The sequence below is a fragment of the Equus quagga genome, chromosome 6 (genome assembly GCF_021613505.1).
Source record: "Equus quagga isolate Etosha38 chromosome 6, UCLA_HA_Equagga_1.0, whole genome shotgun sequence".
NCBI classification, from domain to species: domain Eukaryota; kingdom Metazoa; phylum Chordata; class Mammalia; order Perissodactyla; family Equidae; genus Equus; species Equus quagga.
Window position 1 is genome coordinate 62076714 of NC_060272.1, and position 14391 is coordinate 62091104.

Here is a 14391-nt window from a genome sequence, read left to right on the forward strand (position 1 = left end):
CTTGTGACTGTTAGGAAGGATTATGGAGTGACTGGGGATTTGGCCTCCACACCAGAGCTTTTCCCATAGTATAATCGTGGGGGAGGGAAGAGATCAGAGCAATATCAACCTACAGCCTGCCCCAGAGCTGGCATCTGGGTGCCCCTCCTCAGCCAGAAAGGCTTCCTCTCCACCAGGTGTATCCTGCAGTCAACTTCAGCTGCATTTCTCTCACCTCATGAGAAAGAGGACTGAAATTAAAAATTTTTTCAGAAGGCTGAGATAGATCTAGTGCTGCTGAATTTAACTATCTTCAAGACTAAAGAAGAAAAGCGAGGTGCATTAAAAGTAATATTTTTCTTCCATAATTGGGGATCTGGGGTAGGAGAGAGACTTTTTATTAAAATATGAGAGAAATACTTATCTTCTTTTTTAAAACCACGTATCAAGCATAACTTTTTCAATTAAAATTTTATTTTTAAAAGTTTAAATCCCCAAATTTCATGACCCTAAATTTTTAAACATGGCTTTTAAAATGTCTTATTCTTTAACTCATTACAAAGTCTCCCAAAATAACAAATCCACATTTTGAGCCTCAAATTGTGCACCCCACTTTAGTGATGAGGACTAAGCCCAATTTGAGGACTGCTTAATGCGTTACGAATCACAAAGCACACAATATTCTGACATTAATTCCAACGCACAGTGCAAGGGACAATCAAGATAAACTGACAACTACCAGTGACGTTACGATTCGGATATGCCAGTTGTCCTTAGCATGGACTTGCTGCAGGCTTTTCCACCCTGCTAGATGTGTGCCAGTCCCCCAAGGGTGGAGGCCGTCATCTGTCCTGCCCCCACTCCCCGGGGACCCGGCCTCACCCCGCTCTCCCACCTGGAAGCCCCTCGGCCGCGCCACCACCTCCCCGGAGGGCCGCTGGGGGCGGTGACCCGGGGCCCCGAGCCAAGGCGACCCCCCCGCCGCCGCGTCCCAGGGTCGCCGCCCCGCGCGCCGCGTCACTCGGCGCCCTCGGCAAGCACCTACCACTGGCCGAGAAGCGGAAGGGAGAGGCCGCGACCCTCCCCTGCCGGCGGGCCCTGCGCCAGGGTGCGGGTTGCCCGGCCTGGCGCTAAATTTGAAAACACAATCCTCCGGCTGGCTCCGGAAACGCAACGAAAAGAAATTCGTGCCGCGGGCCGCCCCCGGGGCTGCCAGTCCCTCCGCGCGCCGCGCCACCCGGAACAGACCTTTCTCCCGGCCGCCCGCTCCCAGGGCTGCGGCCCGCGGCGCCGCGCTCGCGCCCGGAGGCATGGCGGGCCGCGGGGACGGCGCGGACGGGGCTCGCGCCCGGCAGCACGTGTTCCTGCTCCCAGGTAAACACGCCCCCCCGGGCGGCCGCCACCGACCCGGCCTCCTGCCTCGCGCGGGGCGGCCTGCGAGCGCGCCCCCGGCAGGGCCGCTGCGGCGCGGAGCCGGGGCGCGGTCGGCACGGGCTCGGCGCGCCCTCGGCCCGGGTGTGGAAGTGGCTTCTCTCCTGGACCACGGTGCTCCTCATCTTGGTCACACGTCACCGTCAGCGGCGGTGTTCAGACCCAAGCGAAGCGCTGCAATGGGCCGAGCGTATTTCCCCGCTATAGCGCGAAATCTTTGTGGGTCGGGTGGGCTGGGGCAGCGGCCTGGGCCTGCGGAGAGCGGCTTCACGGGCCTCGGGGCGCGCTCTGGGGCCCAGAGATGCCTGCCGTTGGGGTGCTACTGGGTGTCTCCCACATGGCAGCTGGCCCAGCGTCTGGGTTCCTATGGGATCGGAACCTAGGACCCAGTAGGCCCAGAATGGTCTCGGAGACTGTGCAGTGGCTTAACAGGCCCCTGCCCTGGGACAGGCCTTGGGTCCTGGGCAAGAGGGAGGGTGGATGGTGGTAGGGGTTAGGACAAGGGTGGTTCAAAGAGATTCAGGCAGGTAGGTAATGCCTGGAGTGCTGGAGCCAGGCCTTCACCGCCCCCCTGCCTGTTGACCAGCCATCGGGGCCTGCAGGGGCTTGGCATGACGGACAGTCACTTGCCACACAGGATGGGCCCTGTGGCAGAATAAACGGAGTTTGGGACTAGGGAGTGAAAGCCACACAGGGGATGATACATTGGTATGATAGCATAATATTGGAAATAAAATTTGCTCCCTGTATTTAATTTTCAGATTTAGCTCAGCTAGTGCAGTAGTTTTGCAGTAAATTATATTCTGACGTTAACACAGTTGCCCAGTAATCTAGATTTTTGTGGTGGCTATTGAAATTTGTTACATGACAGTCTGTCAAGAATTTTTGCGTATGTTTAACTTTCTTTATAAAGACGTATAACATACATAAAGTGTACAAATTTAAGTGTGCAACTCAGTGAACTTTCCATATGTATACAGCCCTGTCACCATCCAGGTCAAGATCTGGAACTTTTTCAGCAAGCTCCTTATACCTGCTGCTAGAGAGCCCCGGTGACCTCTATGCTGACCTCTGTCCCCAGAGGTTCCTTTTGCCGTTTGGATCAGTGTGTACTCCTTTGTGTCTGTCTTCTTTCACTAGCGGTATGTCTCTCAGTCAGCCCTATTGTGTGTAGCAGTAGTCTGGTTTGTTGTTTCTCTTGGGTTTTCATTGCTGTGGATGCATGTTTAGATTGTTTCCGGTTTGTAGCTATTATGAATTACAGTTCTAAGAACATTCTTTCAGGAGGCTTCTGGTGGACAGAGGCACTCATTTCTCTGGGGTGTGTACCCAGGAGTGGAATTGCTAGTCCTAGAGACTTCTGCGTCCGGCCTTAGTAGATGCTGCTAAATGGTTTTCCAAAGTGGTTGCACCAATTTACACTCCCACAGCAGTGTGTGAGAGTTCCTGTTGCTCCACATCCTCACTAGAGATGTTCGTCTAGTAAAATGGGTAATGCACAATTCACGGTTTTGACAGAATCTAGCAAGGGCCTACTGGTATACACGCTTTACATTAGAAAAATCCTTTTCTCACATTTGTCACATCATTCAATGAGATTTTAAGGGTAGGAACTCTAATCATTCTTTCAGAATTGAGTGCATTATTTTTATTCAGATATGTACAATGGCTGAGGATAATTTGAATTTCTTCTTTTGCTCTGTTTAATCAATATTGACATCCTCCTTCTTAAAATGTATTGGTATCCTTGTTGCATTAGCCACAGAAACCTTCAAAATAATTAAATATTGATTGCATCCCTGAAAATTGTAGGTTTATTATGTCTGCTGCTGGGCTGTGAGAAGAAATTTCAGTCAGGTTCCTGTTCAAAGCTGAGATGTACTCTGACCTTTGACCTTGTTGGAGGAGGCTGAGCTAGCTGTTAAAGAACTGATAGAAAGAACTGTGTGGTCAGGCAGGCAGGGTCTGTAACACAACTTGAGCTTCCGGTGCCTGTAACTCTTCTAGCCAGCCTTTAGTGCCACCTGCAGGCTCTGAGGGTTTACTGGTGGTTTGATAGTCACTGCAGTGCCACACGTCTTCTCAAACTTGAGGGCATTGGTCACTTTTGGAGCTGGGCCCCACCCCCAGAGTTTCTCAATCAGTGGGTCTGGGGTGGGGCCTGAGAACGTGCCTTTCTAACAAGTTCCCAGGTGATGCTGATGCTGCTGGTCTGGGGACACCACCAGGAGCCACCGCAGTGAGACCAGCCCTGGGGAGCTGGCTTGGGAGATGGGAATGGCCAGCCTCAGGTTTAGCTCTCTATGCGATAAGCCACGATTCACCTGGTCAGGGGAGTGCATGTCAGCACAGGGTATGAGGCCCGTCTTGTTGATCTTCTAGCAGGTGGGAAATCAGCCCTAGAACATTATGCCTTTGAGCAGAGGAGACTGTAGCCTCGGCTGAGTGAGCACCATAGCTACAGTGAAGTTGGGCTCTTAATAAAGAAGAAGATTATATAATATTTTTTCAAAACTATTTGGTGGAAGCAGTTTTAGAAAACTTGCTGGGATCTGAAGAGCTTACTCTGTATACTGGAAAGTGAGCACATTAACCAAGAGGCCAAGAGAACTTCAGAGATTTATCCATGAGACAAAAATAAGGCCACTGAACCTTGAGATGACACTTTTTTTCCCAACATTTAATTCATGTTATTTATTGAGTTGCTCACCGCAGCATTGTGTTATATCTTGAAGCATATATTAAAAAGTACTATTTAGGTCTCTTTGCCTCTCGTTTTCAATGTCTGGAGAAGTCAAATATCCCCCCAAAAAACCAGAAGCTGGAACTTGGAAGGGATGCTTATGAGGTAGTCAGACTTGGGGCCTTGATTTTCATGGGCCAGTGGAGACGGAGCTCATGTTAGCAGGGGAAGAGTTTGTTGTAGTTTGGGATGGTCTTAAACATTTCTCCAAAATGTCCTGGGAATACTAGCCTATTTGCAGTTTTATTTACTGTACAAGACCATTAACATCTCTATTTTTTGGAATATGGTCGAAGTTTCCATCCCGCTTTTGCTGCCCTAAAAGTAAATGTTTAAGTCATATTTTTAACATTTTTCTCTAGCCCAAGTTTTGTATGCTTGTCAGTTCTCCTAAGTTGGAGTGGACCGCGATGTGAAAGGCCAGCTGGGAACAGATTCCCTCAGTGCGGGATGCAAGACTGTGTTGACTGCAGCTGTGGTTGAACCCTGTTCCTTAGCCATCTCCAAGGAAATGTTAAAACATTGGGAAACTCTAATGTTGTACGAGGAGAAGAAAGAAGGACAGAAATGACCTCAGGATCATTAAAGCTCATTTGGGTCCACTTGGGCTGAAAACATCCCTCATTCAGCCGCCTGATTGAAAAGCGCCCAGATCGAACTGGACTACAGATTGCAAGTTCAACTGTAGACAAGTTTTGCAATGAAGTCATTCCTCTTTATTTCATGAAAATACGTGTTAAACAGTATTTTAGGAGGAGTTGTATTTGTTCTTTATTTCCCCAGAGCTAGCATAAGTAATGCCTCTTTTTGAGCGGGTAGAGAATGGGTTGCATTTTAGGAGGTGAGATCCAGGCTGGCCTGCCTGCCTGCCTTAGACATTCCAGGTATGGTAATGAGCCTTTCACGTGAGGCGCCATGATCATCACAAATGATAATATCAGCTCTGTCTCTCCAAATGGAGTACAAAAATAAAAACAGGTTTGAAGTTTAAAGTATGTGGCAAAGGAAGAGTTACTATAGACCTAAATGACTTTTCAATGGCCCTAAAAAAAACCAAAAAACAAAAAACGCTTTTTTCCTCCTTTACCTACGGGCGCATGGTTAATTTCAGAAGAAAAATTTGAGCAGGTTTTTTGTTCTTTGTCAACCCTGTTTGCAGGTGTCTACGTTTGTGTTTAGAAATATACCTTGTGGGCTGAAAGCTTCCTCACTTTCAGAAGAGTTTATTCACAGGAGAGGAACCTGCACTTAACTTGACCAGTGATAGGAAACCTGGCCAACTCAAGGGCTGACTGCAGACAACCTCTGAATCATTAAGCTCAGCTTCGTGGAAGATTTGTCACTTACTGAATGATCTGCAGGCGGTCGGCAGCGGGGGAGTCTCTGACTTTTCCAGCACAGAGCATGGTTAACATTTTCCACACGAATCTGGAGTCTGGCTTTATCTTTGTGAAACATTTTTTGGTGGGAACTCGACTGACCTTTCTCAGATGGTCACTGGATCTGTTCCCCTTGCTCTCTGAGCACCTTCTGAAGTGGATGGACATAATCAGTTGCCAGCTGGTGTAATCAGGCTGTTTCTGGAGCCTGATCTTGTCCTGCTAGTAATTGTTCCAAAAGACCTGGGATGTTTATAAGTGAGAACTCATGACTCTTACTTAATCCTGTAGAGCAGAGAAAAATTCATGAAAGTAAGCAATGTTCATACTTTGTTATTTGAATAGCAGGACTGGGGCAGTGTGGGTTTTCCCTGTATCCTCTGAGCTTTAGGCATGATGTTAAGAAACAGTAACTCATCAATGTCGTCTAAAGCCTGACTGTATTAAAACACACCCAAAACTAGATTGATGCTATTTATTAGCTCTGTGTCCTTGGACAAATTACATCCTCATTGTAAAACCTCCATTGCCCCGTCTCTGCACTGCGGGGTACAGTTCTGGTCTCCCCGGGTTGCTGTCGGTTGGGTTGCTGTCCTTTGGTGAGTCACAGGTAAGCTCCGTCTTGCACCCGAGCTCCTAGCCCCAGGGCTGGGACAGAGTAGGCTTTCAATAAACATTTACTGAAAGAGTAGATGTCTCACATTACATTTCTTCCTGCAGTCATTTTTTTTTTTTTTGCTTATGCCAATCATTTTCCTCCTTTTTCACTTCTCTCCAAATTCTACCCTTTCTTGAAGGCTCAGTTCAATTTTGGTTTCTACGAAGCTAAGCCATTTGTATGTCTCACAAAATGAATTCCAATGTCGTTAAATTTTTCTACTTCTGCCTTTATTTCACTATTTACTCTTACTGCTTATTTACTGTGAAACACTCAGAGATATTGGGATTACACAACTTCTCTTTCCTTGAATACCCATGACCTTGTGTCTGCCTGGACCCCTGCCCACTCTTCTCCACGATCTCTTCCTGGCAAATGCCTACTTATCCTTTAAACCCAGTGCAAGAGTCACCTCCTCCAGGAAGCCTTCCCTCTGAGCCTCTCCTCCTCTTAGTGTGCAAGTTAGTGGTACCTCTTTGACCACCTACACATTTCGTTGTGATTATTCAGTTCACCATCATTTTTACGTAAATATATGTCCCACACCCAATACATGCCTGTAGCTGGGGAGAATGCAGATGCGTCCTCCCTGAGTGGCCACCGTTAGCATCTCAGTGGTGGGCGCCTTGACCTTAGCTTCGGTGCCCAGCCTTGCCCAGTGCCTCTGAAAGCAGAGCATGCCAGTTAGGACTTCCAGCCTTTTGTTCAGAGGTCCTTTATATTTTCTCTAAAAATATCCTTAAAAGTGACTTTCTATTCTAGGTATGACTGTTGGCTAAAGTGGAATGGGCTAGCTGGTGAAAGAGTCTGATATGCGCACTCGGAGGCCTGTTTATTATCTGCCTCTGAAACAGCTAGAATCCAGGCTGGCTGAGGTCTCTCTAACCAGAGCCTGTTTCCCAGTGACGGCTTAAAGTCCCCACAACGTTGAGTGAGGCTCTCTGCCGTGATCAGTTGCTCTTTTAATCTCAGTTTGACCATTTAACGCTTCATTTACACATTTTTCTCCCAGTGTTTTTTTTTAAATAACTTTTTTTTATTAGAATAGTAGCATGTATCCAATATAGAAATTTTAGTAATGCAGAAAAATATAAAGAAGAATATAATTTGTTTATTATCCTGCCACTTAAAAATAGACATATTTCTTTCCAGTCTTTTTATGTTGTATGTATCATAAAATGAATTCCAGTGTTCTTAAATTTTTTTCTATTTCTGCCTTTATTTTGTTATTTATTCTTGCTACTTATTTGCTATAACACTCACTAAAACATTCACGGATGTTGGGGTTACACAAGAGTACTATATGGTCCTGCTCACTACAGAGAATTAGAGAAAGATGGGTAAATTAATTTAACTGAGAGCTAGTGGACTGAGATTTTTCTCTTGATTTTGATAAAGACAGAAATTCACACAGTGACGTGAACAAACCTGACAAAGAGAATTTGTAGGACACATTGTGAACTTTGAAGAGGCTTATTATGAGTTTATTTATATTGTAAGAAATATACCGAATATGAAGTACTGCTTCACAGGGTAGACAGTACATATTTGGAATGGATTATCTTTAAGAGTGGCTAAAGACTGAAAATACAAGGAGAGGCAAGACAGATGAAGATAAATTCACAGAACCGTAATGAACAGCATGGCAAACTAGGATGTTTTGAAAGGCATTTGAGGTTGAATTTTTGAGGACAGCCAATGACTTCCTGCAAACGTCCTCTAGTGTGCTTGCCGCAAATAGGATGCAAGTTTGAATAGACCATGAGTCTACCTTGGTATGGAAATTACAGTTTGTTTAATGTGGGGCCAGTGCATCCTGATGGTGTATAGAACCTGGCTTAGACTTCTGTAGGAGTTTATTAACAGGTTCACAGATTCCTAAGAAGGCCTGCTGTGTACTCGGGGCAGAGGTGTGGGGGTGGTGAAGAGCATAAGGAAATATGGATCTAGGATGTTGCAGCCCCAGGAGGTCCAGAGTTTCTGCCTCTCTGAGCAGAACTTAAGTTTCTCTTCTCAACCAACTTCCTCCGCTTAGTGGAAAACAGGCTGCACGCTGCACCAATCCTCGGATTTCCTGGTGCCTGCTGCCCCTTTTCTCTTAATTCTAACTTTAAACTTTAAACCAATCCTTCTGACTGGCCCCACTGTGACCACATGTAATCCTACCCTGCACCTTCTACTAGCTGTGGCCAGCGAGGGGCAGGTTCAACTGCAAGCATGAGGTGGGAGAAGGGGAGAACAAGGGGGCGTTGGAGAGTATGGAGTGCTTTTCCCGAAAAAGGACAAGGTGCAGGATAGACTGCCCAAGAGCTCGCCACTGCTGTCACTTTCCAGTGTGACTGAATTTTGGCCAGAAGCCTGAGCCCCATGGGACCTGGTCTGTCTCAGTCAAGCATTCGGAGTTTCTCAGTTGTTGCTGGTCTCTGACTGGATGGCACATAGGTATGGCAGAGGCTTATTTGTATGGAGAATTGGATTTTGGGTGTAACTTATACTCTCCTTTGTTTACCCAAGGTTTACGTAGTTTTTAGGAAGCCCATCTCCTAGGCTTTATCTTCTAACTCTTATAGCTTTGCAATGCACTATGATGTGTGTTATTGTATTTGACCCTCACAATGACCCTGGGAAGTCTCACAGCAAGCTTTATTATCTCCATTTTACAAGACTCAGAGAAGTCAAATAATCTGTCCAACACTCAATAGGAATTAAGTGGCCAAGATTGCTGGCTCTCCCCAGTCCCCCAGGGCCCCTGCTGTGTGCTGACTGAATGCTGGTACTCCCCACTGTGGGAGAGATAGGAGGGCCAGGACGCCTGGGGTTCCCTCTGTTGTCAGTTTGATGATCGAGGACCAGGCACATCTCCTTTCCTGGAGCCAGCCCAGGTTGATATTGGACATCCCAGTCAGATCTGTCCTTTCTACCGCTCCAGAATTTTCCAGCTTCCTACATATTTCAAGGCCTTAGCTCCATCTCTGTGTGTTGCTGGTCTTTGTGGCTTTGAATTGGCTGCAAACCTGAACTTTTTCATCAGTTTCTTCAGTGCACAGGCCATTCCAGAAATATGGCTGTCGATAGGGACAGCCCTAAAAGAATGGAGATTTTATTTTCTATGGTCTGGTGAAGGCCAGGATTTATTATTTTTCAAAGCTTCAAAATAAAAAGATATTAGAGGAACCCATTACTTGGAAATTATTTTTCTAGTGCATGCCTCTCTCTGGCTTTCCTGGTTTGCCTCCTGTAGTGTTTGAAGATGCTGAGAGCTTCAAAGCCAGTAAAATGACCCCAGCCTCTTTGATGGCAGTGCTCACATCTTGGGAAGGGAAAGCATATAGCTATTACTGAAATTAGCATTCCTGGAAGTGGCAAGTAACTTGAAAATTATGCTGATTTGTCTTGCATGCATTGTATTTGTGTCCTAGCAAGCGTTTCCAAGGCGGTATCTCTGGCGATCAGACAGAAGGCAACCAAGGGGTCTGAATATATTCTAATGGCTGAAGTCTAAAGAAACGGAATAGGACCCGTTTAGAACACAGTATTGCAAGAGCATGAGGGTGATAATCTCGTCCTTTTTTCTTTCTATTGGGTCTTCTTGAGAAACCTGAATAGCCTTGATGTGGTATCTAAAAATAACGTGAATGGTGCTTTGATGTCTGTTCTTTCTTCTCCGTGTAACAGTGGGTATGTGTGTCTCAGGGCTTATCTGCTATGTGCCTAAAAGCAGACAGGGTCATGAACAAATGTCCATTGCTTCCAAGTCATAAGAACACTTGGCAAAAAGGTGGTTTTCTCTCTCCTATGTCTTTGAACTTTAAATGATATGAATAAACTTGTCTTAACCAAGAGAGGGATAAGAAAGAGCTGCCAAGTTTAGAAACTGGTTGATAGATTTCATATCAACTGTACCACAACCCATACTATATATTCTGTAGATGAAAACTACTGTTCCATTTTGGCTTCTACAGTACTTCATGGCTGACTTTTCCAAATTACAGAATGGTTAAGCAATGCATTGATGCATGCTGTATACTCTTAATTTTTAAGCATTAAAATGTCGCAGATAAGCGGGGGTGGAGGGCGGTTGGTATGTACAGCTATGTGTGGGGCATGGTAATCTCTAATAGGAAAATCAGTTTCCTTTTCTTGCCATTGGTCAAGCTTAACTCTATCTGTTTTTATCACTAGGTGTTTCTTGTATCCCACAACAAGTTTCTTTCATCCTTCTTTTATGGATTCTTTGATCCTGCCTTTTTCTCTTTCTTGCTTCCCCCAGTTCCCCCTCCTTCCTCTTCCTTCTGCTGCACCCCTGGCAGTGTGGTGTACTGGCTGAATTGGAGTGGAGGCAGCTGATGAGAAGATGCTCTGGTCTTCAAGCCTGGGGAATACAGAACAAGAGGGGGACAGATGAGATTGAGATGTCTGTGTCATAGGAGAACAGTCATACCAAGATCATCATTGTGTTTCAGAGCTGCAGCTCGTGTTCTCTGAGTTAGGAGGATGGGATTTGAGATTAAGAGTTTCCCTAAAGTGTCGTAGTTTAAAACGTTTGTTGCCTCAGTTTAAATCCTGGCTCTCTATATAGTTGTCGAGCAGCTCTGTGACCTTGGACAGGTTTCTTAACGTTGGGCAAGTTTATCATCCAAAAAAGTGGGAATTAAAATAGTACCTACCTCATAGAGATGTTACGAGGATTATATTTTGTAACCTACATAAAGGACATTGCCTGGTATATAGTAAATGCCTGATATATTAGCCATTATTTGTTATTTTATATTCATTGGACACAGTTGTCTTTTTGTAACTGGTACGTTTTCTTTAAAGTTCAAATGTCAGGAAAGTAGCAATCAGAATTTCCTGTATGTTGAGGTATTTACATTGGGATGGTAAACGGACGGAAGATTTGCGGTTGGAGTTAATGGTGACCAGTGGACATAAAATTGTATCTTTACAGAGAACACAGAGACCATAAGAAAACTGCTATGGAATTGGTTAGACATGAGAAACTAGAGTGGCAGGACTTGAGATAATTGGAAAGTTTAAGAAATTACTGAATCCGAAATGCCCAAAAAGACTGAGTACCTGTATCTGATTTGTCTGATTTTTTTCTCTCTTATCCAGCATGGCTTATATCATCTCTTATGTAAGAGAAAACAGTCAAAAAAAGAAAGCATAAAGCTTACTCCTTTAAAAATATAATGTGAAGTCTTGTTTATTCAGCATAGTTTTAGAAGAAGGTGTTTCATATGAGTAAATTTTCTAGATAGATTGTTTGGCTCATTGAGTATCAAAACTTGCTTTTACCGATTCTTATTGAGCTTTTTTCTAAAATCGAACAACACGTTCATGTAACCTTTATTGAGCATATTCCATGTGCCAGAAACTGTGCTGAATACTATATTTTATCTTAACTTTTGCACATAAAATGCGTTGTGTTCTGGCTTTTTAAACAGGATGTACTGGTCCTAATTTAATCTCTTCTTGGAAAGCTAATTGTTAGGTGCTTAGGTAATTCTGTGCTTAGAACTTTCTACTTTTGTATTTTGATCCTATTATTCCCTACATATCCTTACTGTTTCCATGTAGTTGAGAGGGAGGAAACTGATTCTTTTTTGAGTGCTTATTACATATTCTAGGCACTTTGACATACATTGTATTTAGCCTAACAAAGACCTGCAAAATAATAATTATTATGCCCACTTTATAAATGAAACAACTGAGGGACAGAGAGGTTGAGTATCTTCCCAAGGTCACACTGCTGAGTAAGAAGAGGAACTGTGACTGGAATATGGACCTCTCCGACTCCAGATCTTGTGTGTTCTTCCTCTGCTGATATTAGCAAAGAAATAGACATCAGTTAAAAATAGGTTTATAGAGGAGAACCCTTCTTCACACTCTCACTCTCTTACTTTTCTGATTCTTTCCTATTATTCTAAAAGCAGAGTTTCTCTTCCCTAATTAATTTAGCTATCCTTTAGCTGTGCTAGGTGCAGGTGAAAGTTAGAAAAAAGGTGAAGCTTCCAAGCCTTGTGGGTGAGGAACTCGCCTATGGGATGACCCAGGGTTTTCCAAATTTGAATGAAAATAAAAAACTCTTTAACTTTGATAGAGCCTTTAACTTATAGTCACAAGTAACTTTGCATGCCTAAGGCCAGGTATAGACTAAGGAATTTATCAGAAGTGTTATAGCAATATGAGGTCTTTCCTCATACTAAGCCTTCAAAATCTGATGGGGGTAAATTCGCCCCTCCATAAAAGCAATGAAAACATTGGGAAAGGTGGCCAAAATCAACTTTTTCAGAACTCTTGAAATTAGCCAAAGGCTTTCAACAATCTGTGGAGTGTTTATTCAAGAAAAACTGCTGAATCTCATTAAGTAGGATTTGTGGCATTGTAACTTGAACTGCTCCCATCTCCCTCTGCTCAGGTCTGCAGTAACCTTGAAAACCAGCAGTCTTACAAACATGGTACTTGTAAAAACCAGCAGCCTTGCAACCACTGGATGGGGCAAGCCTTGTTTGGAGCTCCTCGAAAAAGTACCATTCCCAGAGCATTGTCCCTATTTGACCTTCGCATGCCTCCTTGAAAAAGCCCCATTCACAGAGCATTGTTCTTATTTGACCTGACTTGGAGCTCAGAACTTGCTCTGTGAGAAAAGCCCTCTTCCCAGGGCCTTTGTCAAAAACACTCAGTGGCAATTGTTTAACATTGCAGCTGCTGAGGCGGCAATACCACTTGGGCAAATAAGAACCTGGCCAAAAACCTAAAAGGAAAATATGGGAATAAGATGTCCATAAGAGGCTTTGAAAAGTTCTGACATATTCCTAGGGAATTAGAAGGCTCTGCACCTGTGCAGAGCTGTGTGCATGTTCAGGAAAGACCTGAGAGGGTCCTAATCTCTCACCTCTGACGGATCTTGAGGCTCTAGGCAAGCAGTAAAAAAGATAAGGCAGAAGTTTAAACTGCTTGAGTGTTGAAAGTGTGCCCCAACAAACATGCAGAACCCCTCAGGAAAGGTTGGGAGACTTACTGGTTCAAAACATTTAAGGAAATATAAGACCAATAATTAGCTAACCACTAGGCTAACTGAGATATCAGTGGTTGCACACTACAGGGAATACAGACTTTACAGGATTAGTCCAGGAAAGTTACTAAAGTAGCAAATACTAACAACTACAGTGATGACAAAAATCAGCAACAACAGCAAATCTTGAGGAGCTAGGGGAGAGGAGACTTATTTCCAGAATTACTCCATTTATTATTCTATTATCTAAAGTGTCCAGTTAAAAAAAAAGAGGTATGAGACACACAAAGAAATAGGGAAGTACGCAGGAGGAAATACATACACAGGGGGATAAAAGTAATCAAGAGAAACTGTCCCCCAGGGGGCCCGGATGTTGGACTTATTCTACAAGGGTTTTAATTAGCTGTTATAAATATGCTTCAAGAACTAAAGCAAACCATGTCTAAAGAATTAAAGGAAAGTATGACAATGGAGTCCCACAAAATAGAGTATATCAATAAAGAGAGAGAGAAATTATAAAAGAATATCTAAATTCTGGAGTTGAAAAGTACAATAACTTAAATGAAAAATTCACTAGTAGGCTCAACAGTAGATTTGAGCTGACAGAGGAAAGAAAGAGCAAATTTGAAGATGGATAAGTTGGAATTTACCAGGCTGTGGAACAGAAAAAAAAAAGAAGAAAACTGAACAAGTCTTGGAGGCCTGTAGGACACCATCAAGCATATCAACATATGTATAAAGGGAGTCCCAAAAGGAAAAGAGAGAAAAGGGTGAAAAGAAAATTTGAAGAATTAATGGCCAAACATTTCCCAAATTTGATGAAAGATGTTAATCTACACATCCAAGAAGCTCAGAAAACGCCAAGTAGGAAAAACTAAAGGAGGTCCATGCCTCCACACATCATAGTCAAACTGTCAAAAGACAGAGATAGAGAGAATCTTAAAAGCAGCGAAAGAAAAATGACTCATCAAGTAGAAGGGATCCTCAATAAGATTAACAGCTGATTTCTCATTAGAAACCACAGAGGCCAAAAATTAGTGGAATGACATATTCAAGATGCTGAAAGAAAAAGACTCTCAAGCAAGAATTGTATAAATCAACTGACCTAACAGACATCTATAGAACACTCCACTTAACAACAGGGAATATGCATTCTCTCAAGTGAACATGGAACACTCTCCAG

The 14391-nt window shown here is 43.9% G+C and overlaps 1 protein-coding gene across 5 annotated transcripts in view; it reads left to right on the forward strand.

Annotated features, from left to right (window-relative positions):
• The first annotated feature begins 974 nt into the window (after positions 1–974).
• RNASEH2B (ribonuclease H2 subunit B) overlaps positions 975–14391 on the forward strand; it is a 65005-nt gene continuing 51588 nt past the window's right edge. For 2 of the 5 annotated variants that reach the window (XM_046665041.1, XM_046665040.1), the window contains exon 1: positions 2178–2552. In XM_046665041.1, the coding sequence (XP_046520997.1) occupies positions 2381–2552 (172 nt within the window). In that variant the 5' untranslated portion in view covers positions 2178–2380. Of the gene's footprint in view, positions 1354–1574; positions 1601–2177; positions 2553–14391 lie in introns of those variants that run through there. The other 3 variants (XM_046665039.1, XM_046665043.1, XM_046665038.1) reach the window with 3 other exon arrangements.